A 25,721-nucleotide genomic window follows, 5' to 3' on the forward strand; every position below is an offset into this window, starting at 1 on the left:
TTTGTGTGTCCTAAATGTGCTGTAGTGTGCAATTTTCCTCCCCTCTCTCCCAGAGTCGTAAAACACATTATCATCATCAGCAGCAGCAGCAGGAGCAGCAATGTAATTCATCCGAGGTCGTTAATATTCATCATATCATTTAGTCACAAAGGAAACTCATCTGGCTGAATGTCACAGATGTAATTAATGAAGTGACCCCAGAGGTCATGGCTCCATTCACCAAACGCCTTCCACACTCGGCCGTGTTACGCACACACGGTTGCACATCAAAAGCCTCCCAAGCCAGACACACACCGCCGCCGAACATACAATCTGGAATATGAAACACGCATGTAACAAGCAGACACCCTCGCATACCACAACATTCACAAAATGGCTTCTCTCGGCTACACCAAAGGGATGAGACCAGAGCGTGCACCAAAGCAGACTTTATTTAGCTCAGTGGAGTACGGGGAGGGAAAGGAAGAGAAACACACACCAGCACAACTGGGGTAGGGAGAGTATAGAGACACACTAAACCACTGGAGCAGGACATAAGGACAGGTGCACATCACAGGTATCTTTTTGGTCATCACTATGGCAACAACATATCCAGAAAAAAAAATGAAAAGAACTGTTTTACCTACAGTAAGGATAACAGAGTCTCTTCACCATAGAGTACTCCAATATGTACATCTTACAGTCACTAAGATCAAGAGAATACGAGAGAAATTAAATCTGAAATAATCAGTATATTTAAAAAAAAAAACTGCCTTTGTGGTATTTGGAATGCACATTTCTGTACAGAAGAAAGCTCATTGGTATTGTCGTAAACATTGGTTAGTTAAGAACGAAACATGACAGAGTTAGTCAGTCCACATCCTTTGGAAAGTCGGCTGTGATGTCAGTCTGAGTTTAGCAAAGCTGTTTAAGCTGGACAAACGGACAAGAGACATTGCAACACAGAAAGACATCAACCAGTAGAGGGTTTGGGGCTGAACTCCTTCAAAGAACTGCAGTATCTCCTTAAGCATTGAGAAGTAAATGCCCCCGGAGGGTTTCTCTCAGACTGGAAGCTTTAACATAAAAAATAGAAATAAAAAAAAAAAAATTCTGATATTACGAAAGCCATTTCTGTTTTCTGAGAAAGGGTAATTATGATGATACTGTAAAAAAAACTTGATGGAATTGAGCCCCACATATCCATTTGTTTCTGAACAGAATAAAAGAGGAGCAGTTTATCAACAGCATCACAGGTATCATTACAGTTTGTAGTCATTAAAGCCTAGTGGTAAAGCGATCAGAGCATGCATCTTTCTACAGTATCGTTAGAAACTACAGTACATTAGCAGCAAACTGGACATCCTTAAGGGCTGAAGTTCAACACTATGGTATAAAAGAAAAATAAACTGCAACATTTCTCAAGAGAAGTAAAACTCTTCAACCGCTATATTACAGACTGCCATGGCTCTAGTTTGGGGTTTTGGTTACAGTCTCCAGTGTGCTTATGAGAGGCAGAAAACAGTAGCTTAGATACAGGGACTCCTTCCTTCTTTAAAAACAGCAATACATCGTCAAGTAAACAGTAGCGCTTATTTTTTTGTAGGTCATATGGTTAAAGTATTATCACGTCTTTGGATTTTTGTCTTAAAGCATTAATTATTGTTTAGCTATTATTGTTATATTATCATTATTACAGATAGAATAAGGACTGGTTGCAAATGAACAGAGGAAGAAAGGTAGTGAGAAAAAGCGGAAAGTGGGTAGGTGGGGAGGGAGAAAAGGAGGGAAAATAAATTAAGTGTACAAAAATAACATCAATAACATCCGAAGTTTTTTCTCAGCTTTGCGCAGTAGCTCTCTTTCTGTAAGTGGAAAAGAGAGCCATGTCTCAAACATCCAATGAAGTCTCGAGTCAACCATACAAAAGCTAAATACTGTACATTTACCCCTCACGCTATTAAACACTTTAGTTTCAATAAGGTTCTTTTTTTTTTGTAACAATCTATTACTCAGAGGTGAAAAGCTCAGATCTTTGAAATACAGAGATGTTTTTTTTTCTTTTTTTTTTTTAAAGATATCCTTTAATACTTAGTCCATGGTTAAACCGTGTCTCTTCTGTTTTAAAAACAGAAAAGTCCAGTATTAAGATCACATTTGAAGCAGAGCCATGTTGAGCTGTTGACCTGAGCATAGAAAGCTTTACATTAATCACATAACATTGGTAAGCCATTGGTATATTCAAATAGAACGGAAAGGCAGTAAGTCACCTCGCCTGAACATATCAAAGCTGTCATAATCTTTTCATAATCATGACACTATTATATCGAAGCAAGACAGTTTATCTCAATCCATAAGATTTATATTAAGAAACTATGACTAAACACACACAACGTAAATTCGAGTTTGGTTAAAGTTTTCATATACAGTTTAATGGTTGAGTGCTATAAAAAAATAGTTTGTCCCTTTTGGGACAAACTGGCCTTTACTTTCTGTGCTATTTGGGCTGTTATCCACTAAAGGAACATAGAAGGAGTACATGTACAACAGAAGACTCATCATTGGCTTTTGGAGGGTGAAGCTGCATTCTAGCACCGGGTCAGTCTATTGGTACTCGGCTTACCTATGCCAGCTGCAGATCTCACCCTTTCACCGTACAGACGTCAGCTCTGCAGTTTGTTATTGAAAACAAACGTGTTCAAACGAAATCCACAGACATGTAAAATTTTGGTTATGAGCTTTGGAATCTGAGTCAGTCTTTACAAAAGCTCTATGCTAATATCCCTGTGTATTTCAAGGATACAATTCAGTTTTTTTTTTCCTCTTCTTTTTCTTCTTCCACTTCTAACCGTTTTTTCTTCAAGTTTATTTTTTGGAGCTCTCTATTTACACTAAAATCTCTTTGACATTTTTTTGTTCCAGCCTCGTACAGACTGGCACTACATGCTACACAGCTAGTCATCTAGCACTGGTCTGGTGGAGGGCCCACTGTGAGTCTGTCGTGCAGACTGAGAGGTAGACTGCAGGTCTAGCTGGGCAGTGAGGTCACATACTTTGAGAATGCTCTTTGGCCTCTGTGGCATCTGGTTGGTTTTTATCAAGGTGGAGTTTGGTTGTAGTAAGGTGTCTGACTGAATAAGGAGAGAAGCTCTTTTTAGAAAGAACAGACTTGGGCAAGAGTTGAAGGAAAAATGAAGACTGGAAAGCTGTGGTTGACAGGACGTGGTTTGTGCTCTCTCCTACTTTTGGCTGAGAGAGTTTGTCTTTGGGCCACTGCAACTCGGCTTCTTTGGGGCGTTTGTGTTAGAGGGATGGCAGCAACTGGACATGGTGGTTTTTTTGGAGTAAGATGGCAACTGCAGGAGGGGTTTTGGTGCGAACGTAGTTGAAGGAAGCAGTCCGCCTCTCTAAGCTCTGTCTCTCTCCCCTGTTCCCGCCGAGAGCTCAGCATTCTCCCTCTCAGCAGAGTCAGAGCTCAGGCTCCTGGCCCTCTTCTCCTTAGCTCTGGCATTTTGGAACCAAACCTTCAAAGAATATTTAAACAAAACAAATGTCAACAATCATCAAATATCATTTTTCCTTTTTTTTTTTTTTTATCTTAAATACTTAAAAACAATTACCTGCACCACACGGTGAGGCAGACCCAGTTCCTGGCCCAGTGTCTCACACTCTTGTCGGTTGGGTGTGCGATGGCTTCTGTAAAAGTCTTTCAGCTGGAGTAACTGGAAGTGGCTCATCTGTGTCCTTTGGCGCTGCTGTTGTTGATGGTGGTGCTGCTGCAAAGTTTGTGTCTCACCCCAGTCTGAGCTTGGACCCACAGATCCTTCAGGACTAAGAGACCCTTGGTCAGCCATACTGGAACCCTCCTCACACGGGTATTCCTCATCATCTTCCTCATAGTCATCATCCTCCTCGGGGTTGTTTAGATGAGTAGTTGAAGGAAAAGTAGTTAGGGGTAACTTCATACTTGACTCTCGGTTGCTGATGACATGGCCTTGGTTTGGGATTGGGCTGGAGGATATCGATGGACCTGGTCTGTCCATGACAGACATAGCCATCCCAGACTGCCCACTGGATCCATTGCTCATTGTTAAGTTGAAGCCTGCTCTTTCAGCCTCTGCCCAGTGGCGTGACCTCATGTGTGCATCTAGAGCACTTTTCACCTTGAAGAGAGCCCTGCAGAATGGGCATCGCAAGTGATTCAAACCCAAGCTGAAACTGGATCCTGGCCCCATTGACCGGAACTGCCCTTTTCTCTCTCTCGCTCTGGTATTCTGAAACCAAACCTGTGAAAGGAAGGAAGACATATGCTTTAAAATTCAGCTGAACCAACACCACAAAATTATCATCTCTGTCTTCTCATCTATTCAGTACCTGAACCACTCGTCTCGTGAGACCAACATCGCGTGCAATGCTTTCAAGGACTCCTCTGGTGGGGTTAGAATCCAAGCTGTAGCGCTGATACAACACTTCAAGTTGTTCTGGAGTGATGGTGGTTCTCTGACGTTTATCTCTTCTGTGCTCCTCCTCGACCTCTCTGCTGCCCCTTTGGCCCTCAAAACCGGTCTCTGATATATGCGCTGTACCCTGCTTTATGGTTGTCAGGGGATTTGTAAGTGTGTTACTAGAGTGATCAGAGAGTGTATTCTTCATTTGTATGCTGTTTAAGTGCGAAATCATGGGAAGTGTGGGATTTGAGTGTATCTGGGAAAGCATTTGGCTCGCCATTAAGGGATGGTTGGGGTGAAGCATCATATAAGGCATGGTTCGGTCTGTGAAGCTGGAGTGGAGGAGTTGCACCTGGGATTGAGCTGCTAGGAGGTGTCTGGTCTGATGTTCCTGCCACAGCTGGAATGATGGCAAGGATGCTGGACAAAGATTGCACTGGAATTGAGCCTGGGTTTGGAGCTGGGTTTGCTGATGGGTTTCAGTGGATGGGCAAGCTGCAGTATCAGTGTGACTTGTTTCAGACTCTAGAGCAGAAGGGAGGCTGGGTGATGTCTCAGGAGCCTTTTCAACAGCTTGATCTGAAGGAGGGTTGTGTGTATTCACCTGGTCTGGATGAGATGTAGTGTGTACTGTTTTCTGTAAAGAGGAAGTAGCAAGAGGCTGGGATCTTTCTAGAGTACCTTCTGTTGGCAATTTGGTCTCAGGTTGTAGAGAAAACCCTGTTTTCATGGCTGGAATAGTTTCTTTAAGCTGGATTTCTGCATCTGAAATTCTTTTTTCGGTATTATCAGGAGCTGCGTTTATGTTAGTTCGAGGTGAACTTATTTTATCTTCTTGCTTCTTTTGAGCAGGTGTCGGTTCACCTTTGGCTACAGGATGCTCACTTTCTGTGCAGTGAGTAGAAGAATCAAGGGCAGGTGAGTCAGGTTGGGTGTAATACTCATACGTCAGATCCATGGAGTTTTCATTCTGAGAGTCACCTTGTCCTTCATCCTCACAGCTATTATCCTGATTATTATCATCATTCTGATAGCAGCCATTTCGCTGCTTGTGTATGTTGTCAAGCTTCACCTCTAATCCATCATCAGTGCCTCGGTCTTGATTTTTGCGGGCTCTCTGCCTGGCATTTTGGAACCACACAACGATGACCCTGTTAGGGAGAGATAACAGAGCAGACAACCTGTCATATTCTTCCTCTCTGGGGTAGGGAGTGGCCTCAAACACCCCCTGCAGGGTTTCCAGCTGCTGCTCCGTAAAGCGGGTTCGTGAAGAGCGTCGGCCCCTATGGTGTTCTCCTCTATGCAGGTCTGTTGTCTGAGGCTGTGGGGAAGCGTTGTGTGGGAACCCAGGGGACAGTGAACATGGGGAAAGCGCCAGAGACTGGTTTTGTGCTATATCCTCTCTGGAGTCCTCCAGGGCTGTGGTTGGGGGGTTATTAAAATTATAAGGAGAATCCTTGTCTCGCTGGCGCTCTTTAAATAAGGTGTTGCGGAACCAGTGTTTGATGACTTTGTGAGGCAGACCGGACGAAGCAGACATCTTATTGATCTCTTCATCATTAGGGAGACTGTTAATATTGAAGTGTTTCTTTAGAACAGCTAGTTGTTCTTCAGAGATGCGCGTTCGGGTTCTCTTCCCCTGCTGCTGTTCAGGTATTGTTGGGCTGACTTGACTTTGCTGTCCTGCTTGGGTAGGGCTGGGTTGGGATGGTTGGCCAAGCAATGCAGGATTGAGCTGTGGAGGCTGACCTAACAAAGCTGGGCTCAACTGTGACTGCTGAGCTAACAAAGCTGGGCTAAGCTGTGGTTGTTGCCCCAGCAGTGCAGGGTTAAGCTGAGACTGGTAGAGTTTTGCCAGCTCAGGGTTTACACTCGAGTCTAACCAAGGCTGGGGCTGAAGAGCCACAGACTGCATCACAACAGGAGGGAGGAGCGGTAGCTCCATGGGAAAAGGAATTGGTGGTAGAGGAAGCTTTGGTAGGGGTAGTGGTGGTATAGAAAGTTGAGGCAAGGAAAGAGGGAGCATAGGTATTTTGGGTAAGGGAAGAGGTAAAGGGGGAGTGTTCTGGGAAATAGGGGCAGCAGGTGTGGTTGAGATCTGGATGGGTGTCTCATGCTGTGAAAAATCTAGAGGTTGACCAGGAGAAGCAGGAGAAGCTGAAGGGGCAGTTACTGTTAGGTCTGAAGCTGTAGAATCTGCTTTATTCATGGGTTCTGAACCTGGTGAAGATTCAAGGGTTTTAACTTGAGCCTTCATTGGTTCTGGTGCTTGTTCTGATTCTGAGCATGCAACTGAAGCAGGAGCTGGAGGTGGAACTTGGGCACAAACAGCTGAATCCTCTTCAGATTTAGGTTGTGTAAGTGGGTACATCTGGTCATACTGAAGCCTGTATTCTCTGGAAAACCTCTCCAGGACAGCAGTGGGGAACAGCATTCTGTGAATATACTCCTGGTGGCTTTTTAAAATCAATGCATTTGAAAAGAACTTGCCACAGTCTCTACACTTCTTCCCTCTTTCACAGCATTTCTTCTCTTTATTAGTCGATTCTTTGCCTCTGTTCTCACTTTTCTCTTCTGTCAACCTTTCTATGTTCCCATTGCCTTCCAGTCCTTTATCACAGCGCTCAATCTTTCCAGCCTGTAGTTTACAAAATAGATCTCTTTCCTCTTCTGAGCATACTTCGATCTTGTTTATATCAGAAAACTCTTGCTTATCTGGTATTTTTTGAGTGGCTGTCTGCTGCTGGTGCTTGTGTCTACTCTGTATATACTGCAGTGCTAACTCATAGCCATAACTCTGCAGAAGGGCTCTGAGAGGCTCCCCATTCACAGCAGCATAGGGCACTCTGGGAGGAGGACACTGCAATCCAAGAAGATGAAATGAGGAGGAAACGGCTTCCTCCTCCCGACTCTCATTTTTAACAACAGGAGCATGCATTTCTCGTTTTTCTTCCTCAAAACTAGAATTGCTGTTTTCTTTTTCTGTCTGGTTAGTAGGGGGGTCACTGCAGACTGCATCAACCTTTGCTTTACACTGTGAAAGATCCTTTGGTTGGGTATTAACTGAACTTGAACTTTGTTTCTGGGTTTGTTTCTCATCTGTTTGAGTCTCCCTTTTAGCCTCTGTCTTAACCTGCTCTTTCAGGATAGAGCTGGCAGATATCAAGTGGCTACATTCTGGGCTACTAACAATGAACTCTGGGTTGAGCTTCATTTCTCCAGACATGTAAAAGGGCAGAAGAAGTTGCTGCTGAAGAGAAAGCAAATTGTCTGGGGTCAGGGAGAAGTGTTGTTTAAGGAGATTCTCTGGCCCTAAGGGAAGGTGCTGCATAACTTGAGACTGGAGCAAAGCTGTGTGCTGCTGTAACTGAGCTTGGACCTGTGCCTGGGCTATCTGCTGCTGTTGTATTAGCATTAGCTGGTTTCTTGAAGCTAGAAGATCTGACACTCGCTTTTTAGCCTGCGGGCTCTCTGTTGGGTTGGACAGGATCGGCTGTGCGTCAGCTACTAAGCCAGAACCAGCTAATGAAGAATTTGACGAGCTCATGCCATCTGGCCTCTTGGTGAAAGGCAAACTCTTCAGTGTTTCTTCTCTAGTGGTAGCGGCCTGAGTAGCTGTAGTGGGGACAGACTGTGGAACAGCTACAGTAGATGCAGGCGTCTGTGATGTGGGATTCTGAGCGGCACGAGCTCTAGTCTGATGAAGGACTGATCGAAGGTGTATATCCAGTGTGGAACTCTGGCTATAGCCTACTCCACACAATCGGCAACGGTATGGTCTAGGATCTGGGCCGCGGGGAGCCTCTGGAGCAGCAACACTAGTGCCAGTTTCCTGCAGGGCTCGTCTGGCCCGGTGGAGATGGGACACGGAGTTATAATGGACCAGAAGGATTGTTTTCTGAGTAAAAGATTCAGAACATGTGGTGCACTTATAGGGCCTGGATGGATCCAGATAACGGTCCATTGTGGGGTTAGAGCTCTTTTTGACAAGAGAGCTGGAACCAAGTTCTGATAAGATCTCCTCATGTGGCCCTTTCTCTGGCTCAGTTAAATCCTCCTCACCTCCATCCACTTCAGAAACCATGCCTTTCTCCTTATTTTTAACATCTTTTTGTTCATCTTTTCCCTCCATGCTTATTGCTCCTTCATCTATGTCTTCATCCTCTCCCTCTCCTGCTTCTTGACCCACTTGGGGTGATAAACTAAAATCTTGTTGAGCTGAATTCTTGTTATTCTCCGTGTATTGCACAGTGTGAGGTGGCCATACCGTATTCTGTCCCTGTGTGCTGTCCAGCTGTGAGTGTGTGTTCTGCATGTGTCTCTGCAAGGCCTCCTGACTGCGGCATTGTCTAGAACAGAGGGGGCACTCTGTTGCCGCCCTCATGGCATGGTACTGCCAATGCAGCTGGAGCTTCTCCTGAGTGGGGAACGCCAAGCTGCACCTGCTGCAACGGAACCGGTAACCATGACGATCAGAAAGGGGAGGGGGGTCACCGGGTGGTGAGGTGGGAGGCGAGGAGGGGGGGATCTGAGTCGGGGATTGGGGAGCCAATCTGCCATTGGAAGGGTGAGTGGTGTTGTCTTCTAGGGGTGGGGTGAGAAGAGCTGTGACATCTTTGGGTGCGGCTACATCTCCCTCAGTGCTCTCCACTGAAATGCCTATAAAATGTACAGATATAATGGCTGTGAGCAGGGCAAATAAAAGTAGCATGGTGTGCTATTGTTGCTTCTTTAATTAGTAAACTGGTATCAGTTTGGCACTTTACACCAACCTTTGTTTTTCTGAGAATTGGTTGAAGCGCAGGAATCTGCAGCATGGGAGCTATTTGCATTGCTATTCTTGGTGGTTTTATTTTTCTGAATATCATCTGTGAGAGAATCTGCCTGTAGTTCTGTCTCCAGCTGAGGCTGCGGTTGTTCCATGGGTGTTGCGACCTGGAAGAAAGAAAATGTAATGGGCTGTCAGTTTTGGTCTTGCTTTTTTTTTTTTTCCCTTTGTTAAATTTATTCTCACTAAGGTTTGTTTCACCAATTCGGAATAAAAGAAAGCTGGGGTATTCCCAGTGTTTTCCTAATCCTACATTATGAATAAAACATGCTTAATTGTAGAGGATAATAGCAAGCAAATCTCAAGATGTATAAACACAGAGTGCCTGCACTCCCCTTACTGATATCATAAAACATTAAAGTGTATCGTTACATCTTGCACCTGCCTGCACAGCAGTCTAAGCAGCAAGGCACATCAATTTCTTAATAAGTATACATGGCTGAGATATGTGGGTCTGCCCTTCAGTTCATGCGACGCCCTCCAACATGCCCCAAGGGTTTAATAAAACTTTACTGAGCTGAATAATGAATTTATTTAAAATCATTCTTCATATAGAAAACCTCCGTCCCCACAGCTTCAAGCAATAAGAGCAAATACTATATCTACCCGCACAGCTAGCCACCCAAAGGAAAGGACAGACAGCTAAAGATGAGATTTACATGACAAGAGTTTTCTCTGCATAACAGCTTCATAAGAGCAAAAGGGAAGAACAACTGCACACACACACACGCACGCGCGCACACACACACACACCCACACACACACACTGCAGAGAAAACTGAAGGTCAGGCTTAATCTAGAGAGCGTAATTGGAAAGCAAGGTACATAATGGCCATCATCACCTCAGTCTGAATTAATGAACCTCAATTACTATCAGAGAGAGTGAGGGAGGGGTAGGAGGGGAAGGAAGGAGGGAGGACTAGGGGGAGACTAAGGGGTGTAGGATATGAAAAAGAGCGAGCAGGGAGAGGGAGGGAGGAAGTATGGGGCAATGAACAAAAAAAAACTGCTTTGGAGAAAGACAGTGAGTGAGGGAGGGGTAACGCATAAGAAATTGAGAGAGAGCTTGGGAGAGACAGAAAGGGAGGGGCAACGCCAGAAATTGCAGAATAGGAATGATAGGAGTAGCTGGAGGGGGGAGGGAGGGAGGGAGGGCAGCAGAGGGGAAAAAGGGTGAAAAGCAGTCAGTGAAGTGGAGGGAAGAGAGCAAGAGACAAAGGCCACTTAGCATACAGGCCAAGGAGATGGCGGATGGTGATGTGGATAGATGACCGGTCATTGTTAGTTGGAGAGACACAGTAAAAAGCATGGGGGCCCCTTTTTAGCTTGACTGCACTTCTGGTAATAGAAGGCTACTTAAACATGCATTATAGAAAGACTGGCTTTTCCCTCACTCACTCAGTCAAACCCTCTCTCTTCCACTCTAAGAGACGCGCATACACATACACACAGAATGCACGGCTGCATCAAAGATGATAGCGGGGAGCTACTTAAACATGCATTAAAAAAAAGCGTTGCCTTTCTCTCTGGTGCCTTCTTAATGGAATTGTCTCCCTACATTTCACTCTGCCCCATCCCCCATCGCTTGCCCTCACATTTTCTTTTGCTTCCCGACAAACGCAAATACAGCAAATACACAGTTGCATGCACTTACTGTGCTGATGAGCTTGTCTACACAGTCCTGCGCCACACTGTGCACATGTGTGAGGTGCTGTCGAAGTTGGGTGTATGGGAGTTTAACCTGGCACAAAGGGCACTGGACAGTCTGAAAGAGAGGAAAGGGAAGGCAGAAAAATATAGAAGGGAGAGAAGTGTGAATCTGAAGGTGGCACAGATCACGCAAGGAAATGCGCGAGCTTCTAATTTGTTATGTCCAGCGGTACATTCTGTATTCACTTATTCATATTTGAATAATTTAAAAGTGTGTCAACTGCTCACCTGCTGGTTCTCATTTTGCTGGTGTGTTCTAGGGCGTTTGGTTAAGATGGTGTTTTCCATTTCCGCGCATCCAGATGACGGACGCTTGACTGAGGGCACTGACTCCTTCTTTTCTCCTTCCTCCACTTTATTTTTTTCTAAAAGTCAAAATGAATATGAAGATATACCCAGATTTATAATTACAACAAAATACATTGTCATACTAGCATCATGTTTAACAATTAGTATGCTGTAGAACTGATATGAGCAGCAATACCCGTCTCTGCAGAAATCTTCTTTGCCCCCAAGTTACATGTGTCTTTGGTTGTGTCCAAAGGACCAGAGCAGGACTCGCTGGAAGTTTCCATATCTTCACTGAGCTCTCCTGGGAGACAACAAGACAAGTAATTATGTCCTACAAACACAGTGCTTCATACTTTATGTTCCTGCAAACTATCAAGCTAATTGTAGTTTATATTATTCGCTAGGTAACATCATTCAAAAAGAGCAATTTCAGTGGGGCACACTTCATTCTTTTTGCTTGCCTCCATACACTATTGATCAAGTATTGATTCTACATTAGATTCTCCTCAGAGGTGGAGTAAGGGTAATATGGACTTACAACACATCGGTTCATCTCAATAAGTCTTAATCTACACAGAGGCAAATCATCGGATAGATTAAATTTACAAATAAAGTGTTGGACTAGTCATTTTAGGTGCACACTCCAGACAGCATATTATTGTTTTATCTTGCATGTGGCTGCAGAGTAGGAGCTAGCCTCTGCCTCCCACAGTTCTCGTCCTGGGGATTTGTATTGGTCCATTGATTAGCAGGTGCTAGTTAGCTGTTGTCAGGGGTGATTGGGGATATAACAAGGATGTGTATCGACTAATCACTTTGCTTGATCAATATCTCAGCAAAAGCCATTACTCATTTTCTCGCTCTTTTCATCTTAATCCCGAGTCCGCTCTCCGTTGTCAGCAACCACATGAAACATGAATTAGAATACACCCACACACAGTTCATATTCTCACCCGTGACACCATCAGGGCTCTTCCTAATGGTAAAAATGGCTGCCAGCTCCTCTCCACCCATTGGCTGCAGCTGTAGTAGCCCTTCCCGCTGTTGATGGGTTGGGGTTTGACTGTGTTTCAGTACTTGGAGTTTAGAAGAGGAGGAGTGGTTGCATAGAAGACAATGGAACAGCCACGAACCTCCATCGACTTCACCATCATACTGCTGCAGGAACTAATAACATAGTGAAAAGGAGACAAAGCAAAACAATATTATGAGCTCGCAAAGGTTCCTCAATCTTTTTTAATAACATTACACTTTATACTTAAAGTGTAGCTTGACATTCCTAAGACACAAGGGTTTTTGTTTTGGAGTATGACAAGGTGTGGTTTTGTGTACTTACTCTGTAAACCCGGACGCTCGCCTCGTGGTGTGAACTGAGGGAATGCCCTCTGAGCTTCTCCAAGCTGCTGGTCACGTAGTCACACAGGTTGCACCTCAGCTGGATGGGGTTGCCCTTAGCAATGAGGGCAGCCCCCTCCTGACCCCTGTCTCCCCCCTCCTGGAGATGAGCAGCAAGCTGGTAGCGGGTGCGGTGTCTGTCGGTCTGACAGTGTAAGGAGAAGTTGGCCCTCAGAGGGGTGGTGTAACCACACAGCCTGCAGTGGCAACCACCGGCAACTAGGGAGCACCACTCAGACTGGGGCAAGGAACGGGGAGCATTCAGGTGCTGCTCCACAGACTCTAAGCTGTCGGACGAAAAGCAGGAGCAGACAAGGCATTGGAAGACACCCTGGGAAAGGGGTCCAGTGGGGGACAGAGATGGAGCTGGAGGGGGAGACGGGGAAGGGGAGGGAGATGGAGTCAGTGTAGACCCAAGGGTAACTGGCTGTTCTGCGACTTGTTGACTGGTCAGCCGCATGTTCAGTGAAAGCTCGGCACCTGCGGCAGAGAGAAAGCACAAATTACAATTTACACATTTTGAAACTTCAATGCTGGATAACAGTGACAGTTGTGACACATCACTCACCTGTGTTTTGCAGGTGTTTAAGCTGTGGGGCAAGGCTCCTGCAGTGAGACAGATAGTAACCTCTCTGGAGCCGTAGCATGTTATGTGTGTGTTTCTCGCTGGTGGTGTGTATGCGCAGGTTGCGGGCAATGCTGGTCTCATAGTCGCACACGTCGCATCGCCACCGCTTACCATGAGAGTGGGAGTGTGCAGGTGGAGTGAGCTTGGCAGGCTGGGCAGTAGGTGTGGGGATAGAGAGTGTCAGCTTGCTGTATGGCTGCTCATCCACTTCATGACCATTGGAGGAGCTGCTGCTGTTAGTAATATGAGAAGTGTGCATGTGGCCGTTCAAGTTTCCCCCATTTTGAACATTATTAAGGTGTTTGTCTGACTGCATGTGTATGCTGAGGTTGCCTTTCGATGAGGTAGCATAGTCACACACCTCACAGCGGTAGGGTTTGTAGCCGCAGGCGTAGGTTTCACCCCGGGCTAAACGCGGATGGGGTTTCCCCGACCTGCAGTATACACACACACCTCGTGTTGAACCACCACACACACACTTTCCCTCAGATGTGCCACACACACACTGGCCTCCCGTCTCTGGATGTTTTTCCTTCATGTGGACTTGCAGCGTATGCTGAGACTTGTAGTGCCAGTTACATTTGGGGCATTTCAGGGTTTTGCAGGAATTACGTGAGTGCATTATAGTCATGTGACCAGTCAGTGAAGTAGGAGAGAGGTCTTGGTTGTGGTTTTTAAGGACAGCTTCTTTCTGTTCTCGTTCTTTGTCTCTCTCATCATCCACCTCGGTGTCTAGCTGGCTGTCATTTGGTTCTGGAGCTTTGGCACCATCTCCATTGGAAATGGAAGAATGAGGAACCCCTGCCAGACCATCATCCTCAGCAGGTGTACTGGCAGGCTCCGTACCTGCCAGTGGAAAAGCCAGAGAAGACTGCTGGGATCTAAAGCTCTGAGGAAACCCAGAAATCCAGCCCTGATTTCCCTTAATGTCTTTTACCTCTATCTCGCTCAGCACGGCAGAAGAGGAGGACGGACAACTGAAGTGCTTTGGAGAAATGGGAAAAAAGGGGGAGGGCTTTGGAGAGGGGGAAGGAGTGGGAGAGGGCTTTGGAGAGGCGGCTATTTTGCTGTCGAGTGTGCCACTGGCCTTTGCAGTGCTGGAAGAAGAGCTGTGCTGGCTCTGTTGAGGTAATAAAGAACATTTGGATTTGGTTTGGCTTTGGTTTGAGATGGCCTCCTCCTCTTCCTTCTCCTCCTTTCTGCCTCTTCTGTTGAGGGCTGCTGGGAGGCCCCCTGTAACTGATGCCTCTCCTATACCTACAAGCACCTCCCCTTCTTCCTTGTTTTGCCCTGACAAATATCCCTCCCCGAAGTCTTCCTTCATCCCCTGCCTTTGACGCACTCCATTTTCCCGTGAATGTCGCCCTCCTTCTTTCTGCTCTCCTCCCTGGGTCTCTTCTCTAGCCTGGGACCGCTCTGTGCCCTCCTCCTCCTGCTGAGGCAGGGTCAGGGGCTCTTTGGTAGGGGCCATGGCTGAGGTATGAGAGGATGACCCCTGCTCAGGAATGACTGCCAGGGTCAGGAGAGGAAGAGATAAAGCCTGGGGACTGAGGTCAGCATCTCTCTCCTCTCCTCCCCCTCCATCCCCTCCTCCTCCCTCACCGCTGTCCATACCAGAGGCTACAGCTGCCACACATCATTACCCCACCTGTGTGTTTCAGTTACAGATGAAGAGAAGAAGAGAGCGGGACAGGCAGAGACAGAAGAGTGAAATAAAAAAAGAGAGGAGAAAATGAACAACATATGTCATGTAAATATTATTGCATAACAGTGGACGCATTGATTAGGGTCCCTGGATAGCATCTGTTCGATAGAGCCTTCACAGTGCGCAATCCAGAGGCTGGTTACCCAGGGGTTAGCGTTAGCTCTTAATGGGAAAATCAATAGCACAAGCGCTAAACTAGGTAGAGGAATGCGGGTAAAGGCTACGCAGGAGGTCTATAATATTCCTCAGGGGATAGGATTAAATAAAGAACTGAATGCTTCTGAGCTAAAGGGCTTCGTCTAAATTGCCACACTTAGATAAAAGCAGATAAAAGAACACATTTAAAAGCCTGTGTATCAGTCTCTGTATCTTCTGCTGCACACACTAGGACACAAATAATATGAGGATACGGGATCATCGTCTAGCACACAAGCGAATTTTACACTGAGAACACACTTTGCACATTAAGCACAAAAACAAGAAGTGAACACAGCTAAATATGTACTTGAATCTCTTTCTTTTTTCTGATTTTAGATGCGTATTAATTCTAATTTGTGAAGAAAAAAAAATTCTAATCTGTGGTCACTTTCGAAGCAGTTTTTACTTGTGGTGTTGCATTGCCGTGGATTTTATTTTGACTTATTCACAGTCTGGGTCTGTTATATTGCTTCCACCCCCTGTAAGCTCTGTTGCTACAGAAATACCCAGGCACATAAATACTAGAGGGTAATAAATAATAAATCCCTGCTTTTATTAAACTGAAGCTTTATTATTCATTTGCAATCTACAGCAGAGGCATGTCTGAAAAATGAATACTTCAAACAGTTTATTACAGCTTATTAAATCTACATATTTAAGACTTTACTTTTGTAATTATTACTTTGAAATAAAGCTAGTACTGGCCTATAACGTTCTATCATACTTTAAGATAAATTAATAAAATAAAAAAGAGCAATAAAATTTCACAGTGAATCTAATTCACTTTATATAAAAACGTATTACTATAGATACTTCCTTAAAAATGGATAGGTTCTCTCCCCTCGTCAGTTTCTGAATGACAGATGAATGCTATCTAAGACAGATACATCTCTGTTAGCCTGCGTGTGTCCCACAATCTCATTACTGACCTTTTTTAATCAAGGAGAGACCTTAATCTACCCTTTCACCTTCTCCTTCAACCAACCAACCCCCTCTTCCTCCTCCTTAAACACCCCTTTTCTCTCTCTCATTCCTGTAACCACCCCCTCCCCCTCTCTGCAGCTTTAAGATATATGGCTCATATCGGCACCCTGATAGTGCTTTAATGTACTGTGTTTATGTCACAGGCCACAGACCCTTGCCCACTGCTGCTGTCCACTGTCCTGCCAGAGAATGCTGAGGAACCAGGCAGGCCTGCCAGCAGCTGAGAACAGTCTCTAATCTGATAAAGATTTTCATTTACACTGCAATCAATAACCTGGGTCTATGGGCAATGTAACTATTTATACAAGCATTCCTGGCTCTTCATCGATCAAGTGCGGGAAGCCATCATTTAACAGTGTGTCTGTCTGTCTGTCTGTCTGTCTGTGCACATGTGTGTGCATCTCTGTCTGTTAATATGCCTGTACCTCTTTTTGTGCTGCTAATTGTGGTGATGTCAATTAAGCACACATGTAACACCTGAAATCCAACATGCACAGGCCTATTGCTGTAGTTGTTTTTTAATATTGAGATACCAGTGGCGCATTTGTTATTATCTGTTAGATACAACAGAAGTTGCAACATAAAAATCATGTGCAAATATACAACAAAAAGTGTATTCCCGGATTCCCTAGACTGGTGTGTGGGTGTGGGTGTGTGCACGAGTGTGTGCTTGTGTGTGTTACAAGGGAGAAGAGAGAGCAGGGGTGTGAGAAGGAGAGAGAAACAGGCAGAGAGAAGAGTTGTGAAGCAATACTTTAGGAAAATGCCTTTTGTCTGCTCGTGTGGGACCTGGATAAACACAGTTGGATATGGACAAATACTGATTTTTATACGTGAAGACTCGGTGGACCATAAGCCAACGACCTCCTCGCAGTCTCAAGGTAAAAGCACTGGTATTTTAGCATTAATCTGGGACCACAGTAGCCGGGCAGTTGGGAGAATACCGGAGGGGCAGTGGCTTGAATAGTTCACTCCCCGTCTCTGTGTTGTCAAGCCACTGACCAACCATCAGCTCCCACACTACTTCAGCCTTTGTTTACAGTGTATCCTAGCCCGATTCATCAAAAACCGAGAGTGATCAGTAACCAGTAACAGGTGACCTAACGCACAAAAGCTCGATTTGTGAGAATTAGAGGCTACACTGACCAAACATCCCCTCCTCCCCACCGCCGAGTCGCGTCCCTCCAGCTCCCTTTAACATCGTAAACAAATGACACACTTACATTTCTGCAGCGACTCTGGTACAAAGCTCCGCACGCTGAATGTGTAGTAGTCCAGAAAACAATCGCGCAGAGAGTCCACTCATTCCTTATGAATGATCCTCTGCGTTTTTACGGAGCCAGGAGGAGAAAAAAATGGGGAGAGGGAGAGAGAGCAGCGGAGTCCAAGTTGTTACCAAACAACAGTGTAATTAAAGCTACATATAGGCTGTAGTAAACAGAAGATGGGGGGACGGAGGGGTTTGTGCGAGCTCCAGAGGTAGAATGAGTTCTGATCACTGTGGGAGGAAAAACACTTGGCTCTTTATTCCTGCTAATTAGTTTCCTTCAAAAAATGGCTGAGATTACGCCCAGTGCGCATGTGCGTAATTGCGCAGACACCGCTAATTAGCCGTTTGGATCAATAGGATTCCGCGAGAGAGAAGCGAGAGGGAGGAAGGACGGAGGGAGGGGGGAGAGGCTGCCGGGGACGCAAGGAGAAGACGAGGAGAGGAAAATATTTTTTAAAAGTATGAGATTACAGCCGAAACATTACATTTTATTCTATACTAGTGTGTCGCTGCTGGAAATTCCAATAGGCGTATCCATTTAGATGGATTCTAAGAAACAAATCCACCCATTTAAAATATCTAGAAAGGAAACAGTTTTGCAGAATTTTTTTAAATATGTAATTCTACCAAAACACACATCGGAATGCTGTAAAGTATAAAAACGGCGAACTAAAATCCACATCAACAAAAAACATTTAATCCAGACGTTTTTTACGAATGTGCAAAAATGGAAAACCTGCCGCAAAACGCGACGCTGTCACTGTGCTTCACTGTGAAGACTGGTACAAACACACCAAAAGGCCCTCGAGGATTGTTTTAGAGATATTTTGTTGACATTTTGTGCCTGATAAAGCACATAATGCTTAATGCATAATGCCATGCGCCTAAATTACACTATTTTACTAAATCTGTTTGCGATCATTTGGCTCGTAAAAGTTAAAAACTGTGAAAAACTGAAGGCCTTGAAGAGATCTAAAATGTATACTTAGGTCAAAAAAGAAAAAACAACTATTATATGGTTGGATATAGGCTGAGAAATAAGGTATTTCATCCTTTTCTTTTTTTGGATTGATCAGGTTAGTCGAAGCAGTGGACTCGAGTTTGGCACACTGGCTTGATGTTACTGGAAAGAAAAATTCTCTGGAAAAAGTCAAAAATATATATATTTAGGCTAAAGCTAAATTATTGTATCCATTGCTGTCACAGAATCACAGAAGACCTTTAGCCAAGCAGGGTTTTGTTTCCTCTCCGGTCGTCCATCCTCGCCACCGAAATCTATTGTTATGATAATACTATTGTGAATTTCACGCTGGATGTGCAATCTGTCGATCGTCCATATTTTAAAAGGTGAACACCGCATTTACATTTAAGATCCATAGCATCTATTTTCTTCCCTTTTATTTCTTTTCTGAGCTTTGTTTGTCAGAGCTGATCTCGACCTTATTTTACAATTGTACATATTTTTTTCCCACAAACGTTACTCTTCCTGCAAAAAAGTCCATATATAAAACAGTCTGTAGATTCTCATATTTGATTGAATTTCCACAGAAGCTTAAATGAATATAGGTTTCTGTCAGCTCACTGTTGCGTGAAGCAACCGCACTATTAGGTCATATCGGAATAGGAAAGTCATGAATATTAATTTTTTATAATTATTTTTTCTACCTGTGTTAGATTTAAGTGCACTGACATTTTATTTTTGATTCTCTTGGTTGTCCTCGATTGGTCACTTAAGACATTGCTAAAAAAAAAATGGCCTTCGTTTGGTACATCTGGTAATTGTTTATGAAAATCTCGAAAACCTGAAAAAAGACGTGATAGTGTGGCAGAGGCCACTATGAAAGACTAAAGTAATATATATATATATATGTGTGTATATATATATATATATATATATATACATATATATATATACACATGTATATATATATACATATATATATATAATAGAAATTTTAAAAAAAAACAGTGACTGATCTGTTGTGTGTGGTGTGCATCGTGGCCTCACAGCGTGAAGGTCCTGGGTTTGAATCCACCGACCTGCTGGGGCCTTTTTATGTGTGGTTTGCGTGTTCCCCTCGTGTCTCCGTGGTTAATAACATGCGTGTTAGGTTAACTAGTGATTCCAAATTGATCGCAGGTGTGAATTGTTGTGTCTTTATCTGTTGGCCCTGAATAGACTGGCGACCTGTCCAACGTGAAGTCCGCCTCTCACCCTATCACAGCTGGAATGAGCTCCAGCAAAATCGGATAAGCGGAAGAACATGGATGGATCAGTTGTTTTAGTGCCAGCATGGATTTTCTGCAATTTGTTCGTGACAGTATGCTATTTTATCATTTCATAACGTTAGGCCAGACATTGTCTGCTCTGTGTGCGCGCGCGTGTGTGTGTGTGTGTGTGTGTGTGTGTGTGTGTGTGTGTGTGTGTGTGTGTGTGTGTGTGAGAGAGAGAGAGAGGAATATGTGTAAAAGGTTTAAATAACAGCAAATATAAAATGTTAATTGAAGCTTTTGCAATGTGGCTAAATGCTGTTTGGAAATGTTTCTGTTTGCTCATACACATTCATGTTTTTACTGATTTTAGTTTGTCAGATGTTTGTTTCTTATAAATGTAACAGAGTAACCTGTAAGAACAAAACATACAAGGGAAATATGTTTCCCTGACTTTTTTCAGATACATAGCCCATTTGAATTTAGTCAAATTACCCAAACCTTAGACTTGTGTAATGACTCCAAGGCCTTCAAATGATCTTTGTTATTACTGGTATTGCTTATCAATATAGATTTTCATTTGCATTGAATTTGCAAGTGTTTTTCATTAAAAGAGAAAGGCGGGCGAACACATTTGACGTCTGTCTCGGTGTGAGGAGAACATGTCTGTATGCTTTTGGGCACAATCCACCTCAACAGCGATCCTCATCTAAAAGGTTTTTTTAAATAGAAAAAAATAGAATATTTTTCCTCATCGGTTTGAACGTACGTCGATTCAGCACAGACGAAAGCAGCGCCGCTCTCTGTGACTGCCACTGAGTTCATTTCCATAGATATAAGTGTAGAGTTGTAATATTTTACCAGTATTAAAGCTGGTGTGATTGTACATTCAAAATTCACACTCATCCCATCTTTTGCCTAAACACTCAAGTATGCACAGGTTGTAATGTTAAATGTGCCAAGCTTTCCATGCCCTCAGGTGTATGCCAGGGGTTTGTTGTTTTCTCTGTAATATATAGTTAGCCCTTCCACCAATTTACCCTGTCAGTACTAATAGGGCAATTAACCATTGTGATACCCCCCAGGCAGAAGGAACAGCAAAAGCTCCACAACTCCAAACTTGTCTTTATGACATTTATATGACAAAATATGGGGGGAAGCTGGGGACCCATCTGACACCTTGGAGGGTCCTTAATGTCACTCCCTCACTTACCTCCGCCCCTTTCTGCCCCAGGGTATGGCACTGAGAAGGAAGTATAATGCATCATGTATGGACAGGCTCGGGCCTCTTCCAAGAGAGAGGAAACTTTGTACTACATCCAAAGGCTCAGTGGGACAACACTGATTTAGTCCTTCACGCACTCTGTCCCGTACTGTGGGATTATAAATGTAAACTGCCTCATATGCAGACACACTTCCAGTCAACACACTCTGGCTTGACCTCACCTTTCACTCCTGCCTTTTTTGGTGTCTCTTTGTCTGCGCTCACATTCCCCCTGTCCTTCTTACATCCCCAAGGAGGCAATAACCTCCCTAGCAAGAGCTTCCCCTTGAGCCGTTGTCATAGTAACTAGTAGGCTGGTCGACATGACAACCCCTACCATGGTCCAGAGATAGATGATAGGCCAGAAACGGGGAGGGAGAAGGCACATGGGAGATTTGCACCCCCCACCCCGCTTTAATTTGCTTTGCCTGATTTTGATTCAAAATGTTGTTTTTTTCTCTCTAAGGGTGAGGTTCAGCCAGCTTCAGTCTCCTTTCCAGTTGCACAGGTATTTATAGACGGAAAACACTCTTGGTGCGTGAACAACTTCACTAAAAACAGTTACTTGATCAGATTCATGAAACTTGGATGGATATTGTTGAGAAAAATTGTATTTCTCAGCAACTTACAAAAAACAAAAATTTAGGTTTCTGCTACAAAATGTTACAGTAATAAAATAGGCCTCACAATGAATTGTTAGTTTTGTATTACTACAACAGACCTGAACAAACTTACTCATTTTCTTCCAGAGTAAATCAGTATAGATGATAAATGCAAACAAAAATTAAAAATAAGGATTTTGCAGGGGTGAAGTTCCTGTGCGATTAAATATAGTAGGATATCTAATCCCCAGACTTCCTAAGATTCCCTAAATCTACTATTAATGCCCCAACACCAGCCGATGTGCCGACTTAAAACAAGTTAACAATTACTACACTTCTCTTAGTCGATGTTAACCTGGCTTTCAGTGGAAGAGGATTTGTGAAAAACAAAATTCAAAAATGTATTTACCCAAATAATTACCTAATATTGCTAATGTGTAAGGAGCTATTAGTCACTTATAGTTAATTGAGTAGATTTGCACAAATTTATTTCACATTTTTCTATTTTCTGCAGCTGTTTTGATAGTATATAGGCACAAGGAGTTAAAATGGAGGACTCTGTCAGAAAAAAGAAGTCCTCTTTAGACACCCTAAGTGGAATGATGAAACCCAACCAGCATCGATAATGCTGACCCTCAGCTGACCCTGATCTCTGACCCCAGAGCAGAGGGTAGCCAGGAAAAAGAGATTTTCCCATAGAGATCAATGAGTATCATTTTTTCCCCCTTTTTGGCTATTAAATATTGTTATATATTTCAGACATGTCAAATGTATTGTAGTTATCAAATACATATAATATTCATTATGATTATGTTACAACAAAATTAAATCCAGGTGAGCATTTTAAGGACAAAAATATACAAAAGAAGTCAGAGTCAACTGAATGGCAGATGTGTTAAAAAAACAACAACAACATTTCAGCTTTTAGGCTTCGTGGTTCCACTGGTGAGCATTTGTCCTTTTCCAGCTGAGCACAGTCCGCAAATTAATATGGCCATTAGGTGCAGTTTCTGAGCATTTTTATATTTCTTACTTTAATCATATAAATGATTTTGGACAGCACACTTTCAGCTCGATGTTTGCTTCTGAAGCGTTTGTATTAGTATGCCTCCATTCACTTCTGCACAGTAACCTAAAAACACTGAGATGCTCATGTTTTTCCTGAGGGGTTGCAGCATTTGTTGATGTCACAAACCTACAGTGTTTCATTTAGTTCTTAATATCGCTCCACTTTTATTCTTAATTTAACTGTGTTTGTTTGTGTGACTGTTTCTTTTATGCTTTTGAATATGTGTGAGATCTGAGCTTCTTTTCATTTTTTTATGCCCCTGTCTTTGACAGATGGATTTCCCCTTGGGGATCAATAAAATGTATCATCTTATTCCATCTCACCTCACCTGATCTCATCTCATCACCATGTCGACCATGGCCTCAAAACAGGAGGGCATTAATAACACTAATGGCAGATGGAGGTCATGAGTATGCCTACAGGTAGCCAATATTTAGATTCAGAGTTCTCAGCTGTCGGCAGAAGACACAGACAAACAGACAGATTTAAGTCCTGATCATTAAATTTCCAGTTCTCATTAAATAGCTCCGCTCTAAAATGTATCTGCAAAACTGAGCAACACCGCCCCTCGATGGACGGACTTGTAACTGAGCGCTACCCGGCAAAACACACTGGAAAGGCTCTTCTCGGCCACCGTACATTCGCGGAAATTGTCAAAACATTACTAAGCCAGTGAGTAGCGGTTTAGCTCGATATATTTTGTTAATTAAATATAAATTATAACCTACAATATTTTTTTCATTACAGGAATTTGAGCATGGAAGACGAATGGGAAGAGGAGGTATGAAATGCCACCAATTTACTAGTAGTTCCCATTCGATGTAGCCCCCCTGAAGCTACCGCATTAGCTCAACTGCACATGAGGATACAGAGCAGTTTGATAGCGTAACATTTCCCAAGTGCTGGTTTAAGGGACAATCATCACACCAGATAATTTGGCTTTTGAGTATTTTTGTATTTGATAATTAACACGAACACGTAAAGAAAAATAACTCTTTGGGGAGTCTGTCTTTCTAATGCACTTTTATGTTTTCTAAAGCATCAATAATTTTGCTCTGTTTAGGAGCAGATTGTTGTGGTGGAGCTCTCTGGTATAATCAACAATGACTTTCTGACCAAGAGTGGGGGCACATGCAAGATACTGGTGAGTTTGAAGCATATTCTGTTGTACTGAGAAAAGAGAAGCCTAATTGCTTCCAGTGTAGCTTCATAAATCTACTTTTCTCTTTTGTGTGTAAGGACATTGACAGTGACAGACCCATGATGCAAGTTGGACCGTATGTGTTTGCAGGAGAATATGAAGGTGAGAAATCTTGCAAAATGAAAAAGATTCAAACTGCTTGTACCTGCTGTGTTTGCATCCTATGAGGATACTTATTCGTATTGATGTCCTTTCTTAGTTCCAAAGAGTCATTCTAACCTGATATCTGATTAACTATTACAGATTGTTTGGTCTGGAAATATAAGCCATTAATAGATGAGCATGTGGGTGCCGCTGGCTGATAGTCTGTGAAGTTTTTTGTTGTTTTTTTAATCTTTGTTATCTTTGCCTCTTTAAAGATGCTTTGGGAACTTGTGTGCTGTTTGAGGAGACACCAGGAAAAGGTACCAATTTACTACAACTTTTTCAGTGGTTTTACTTAAGTACTTAAGTTGGGGGGTTTTTTGTTTTTGTTTTTTATTTGTTTGTTTTTGTCTGCAGGAAAAGGAGTTAGTGGTCTAGATCTGAAGTACTTATGCCACACAGCGAAGAAACTGAAAATGCAACGAATCTTTCTCACAGAGAAGAAAGAGGGTGAAGCAAGCACAGGTCAGCCTGATTGCCCAAATTCAGTGCAGTGCAACATAGATGATCACGTCTAACATTGTTGATAGAACTCTGTATACTTTTAGGAGTTAATCAGCACAACCTGCAGTTTTATCTGCAGTTTGATAAAGAATCAACTTTGGAAAATAAAATGCTAAAAACCCAAATATGGCTGTCTGTGTTTTCCCAGCAGGAAGCTGTGATGGCGGGGAAAAGATGAACACAACCTGTGAATCCAGTCAAGGAGAAAATGTTAACCTGCGCGACAAGACAGAAGAAGATGGGGACAATGCAGATTTGGATAACTCAGCAGTTGGCTGAGATATAGAGACTTTGCTGTGTCATAAGCTCCCATTGTTACATAAAACACTTTAATTTTTATGGCTCTGAGAGACTCTGTAAGAAAAACAAACTCATGCCAGTTAGATTACACTTCAGAGCTAACCAGGAGGCATGTTTGAATTACTGTTATTTTTACACAATGTGTAATTGTTGCCTCTTTTATACTGAGCCTCTATGTCGGCAAATGTCATGCATAAGTTGTTAAATATTTTATGCAAAACATGAATGTAGTTAAATCACGCCTGAATAAAAAACAGAATTTGTCATAGGTTGTCATGTATATTAATTCTCAACACATCTTTATAGGATGGACACATATATATAGATACTGGGTCAGACCCACTCAGCTTAGAATTTACAATAATGAAAATTCCTGAGCAAAGGAAGACAAAAAAGGCAGTATAAATGGCTATTTCTCCAATGAGCTACATAAACATATAAAGAATTCAGAGGGGTATATGACTTAAAATATAATGGCTTTCATATTTCTGATCAAATCTACTATTTGGATGGCACTAACGGTTGGAAGAGCACTGTTGCTTCACAGCAAGAAGGTCCTATGTTTGAATCTTTCTGCCTGTGTGGGTTCTAACCAGGTACTCCGGTTTTCTCCCACCATCCAAAGTGTATGTTAGGTGATCCTAATTGGCTGTAGGTTTGAATGCAAGTTTGAATGGTTGTCTGTTGGCTTTGTGATGCACTCGTGAACTCTCCACGGAGTCTCTGGCCTCCATTATAAACTGGGATATGCTCAAGCATCCCATAACCCTGTTTTCAAAAAGTGGAGAAAAAATGGATAGTTGGATACTCTGATGACAATATATAGTGGTAAAAATGAGTGGTTTCATATTTGTGATTAAATAGTTGCTCTCACTGGGTTGACTTTTTTTTTTTTTTTGTAATTGCAGGCCTTATTGCATTTTGTTCTTTTTCATTTCTTTTTGGCTACAATTTGCAAGTTTATAATTGTGGATTGTATAATTGTAGAAA

The 25,721-nt window shown here is 43.1% G+C and overlaps 2 protein-coding genes across 4 annotated transcripts; one reads left to right on the top strand and one right to left on the bottom strand.

Annotated features, from left to right (window-relative positions):
• Nucleotides 1-413: 413 nt before the first annotated feature.
• Nucleotides 414-17,827, bottom strand: LOC146382551 (zinc finger homeobox protein 3-like). The gene is made up of 11 exons (XM_084933279.1): nt 17,390-17,827; nt 13,220-14,927; nt 12,593-13,131; nt 12,210-12,423; nt 11,450-11,557; nt 11,194-11,330; nt 10,910-11,020; nt 9,200-9,362; nt 4,354-9,086; nt 3,600-4,265; nt 414-3,503 (listed from the first exon to the last, which is right to left on the bottom strand). The coding sequence occupies exons 2-11, from the start codon at nt 14,889-14,891 to the stop codon at nt 3,387-3,389; spliced, it is 8,460 nt and encodes a 2,819-aa protein (XP_084789405.1). The 5' UTR covers nt 14,892-14,927; nt 17,390-17,827; the 3' UTR covers nt 414-3,386.
• gtf3c6 (general transcription factor IIIC, polypeptide 6, alpha) lies at nt 16,863-24,997 on the top strand. Of its 3 annotated transcripts, none has more exons than XM_084933285.1 (7): nt 16,863-17,047; nt 23,330-23,363; nt 23,646-23,726; nt 23,822-23,885; nt 24,143-24,187; nt 24,285-24,392; nt 24,580-24,997. In XM_084933285.1, exons 2-7 carry the CDS (start codon nt 23,340-23,342, stop codon nt 24,708-24,710), a joined length of 453 nt encoding a protein of 150 aa, XP_084789411.1. In that variant the 5' UTR covers nt 16,863-17,047; nt 23,330-23,339; the 3' UTR covers nt 24,711-24,997. The 3 variants fall into 3 exon arrangements, with proteins under 3 accessions (XP_084789411.1, XP_084789410.1, XP_084789409.1); XM_084933284.1 differs by lacking the exon at nt 16,863-17,047 and adding an exon at nt 19,926-23,254 and having other exon boundaries at nt 24,583-24,997; XM_084933283.1 differs by lacking the exon at nt 16,863-17,047 and adding an exon at nt 19,935-23,254.
• Nucleotides 24,998-25,721: the final 724 nt, after the last annotated feature.

This window comes from Perissodus microlepis, chromosome 7 (genome assembly GCF_051167445.1).
Source record: "Perissodus microlepis isolate ML-2025 ecotype Zambia chromosome 7, ASM5116744v1, whole genome shotgun sequence".
Lineage (NCBI taxonomy): Eukaryota > Metazoa > Chordata > Actinopteri > Cichliformes > Cichlidae > Perissodus > Perissodus microlepis.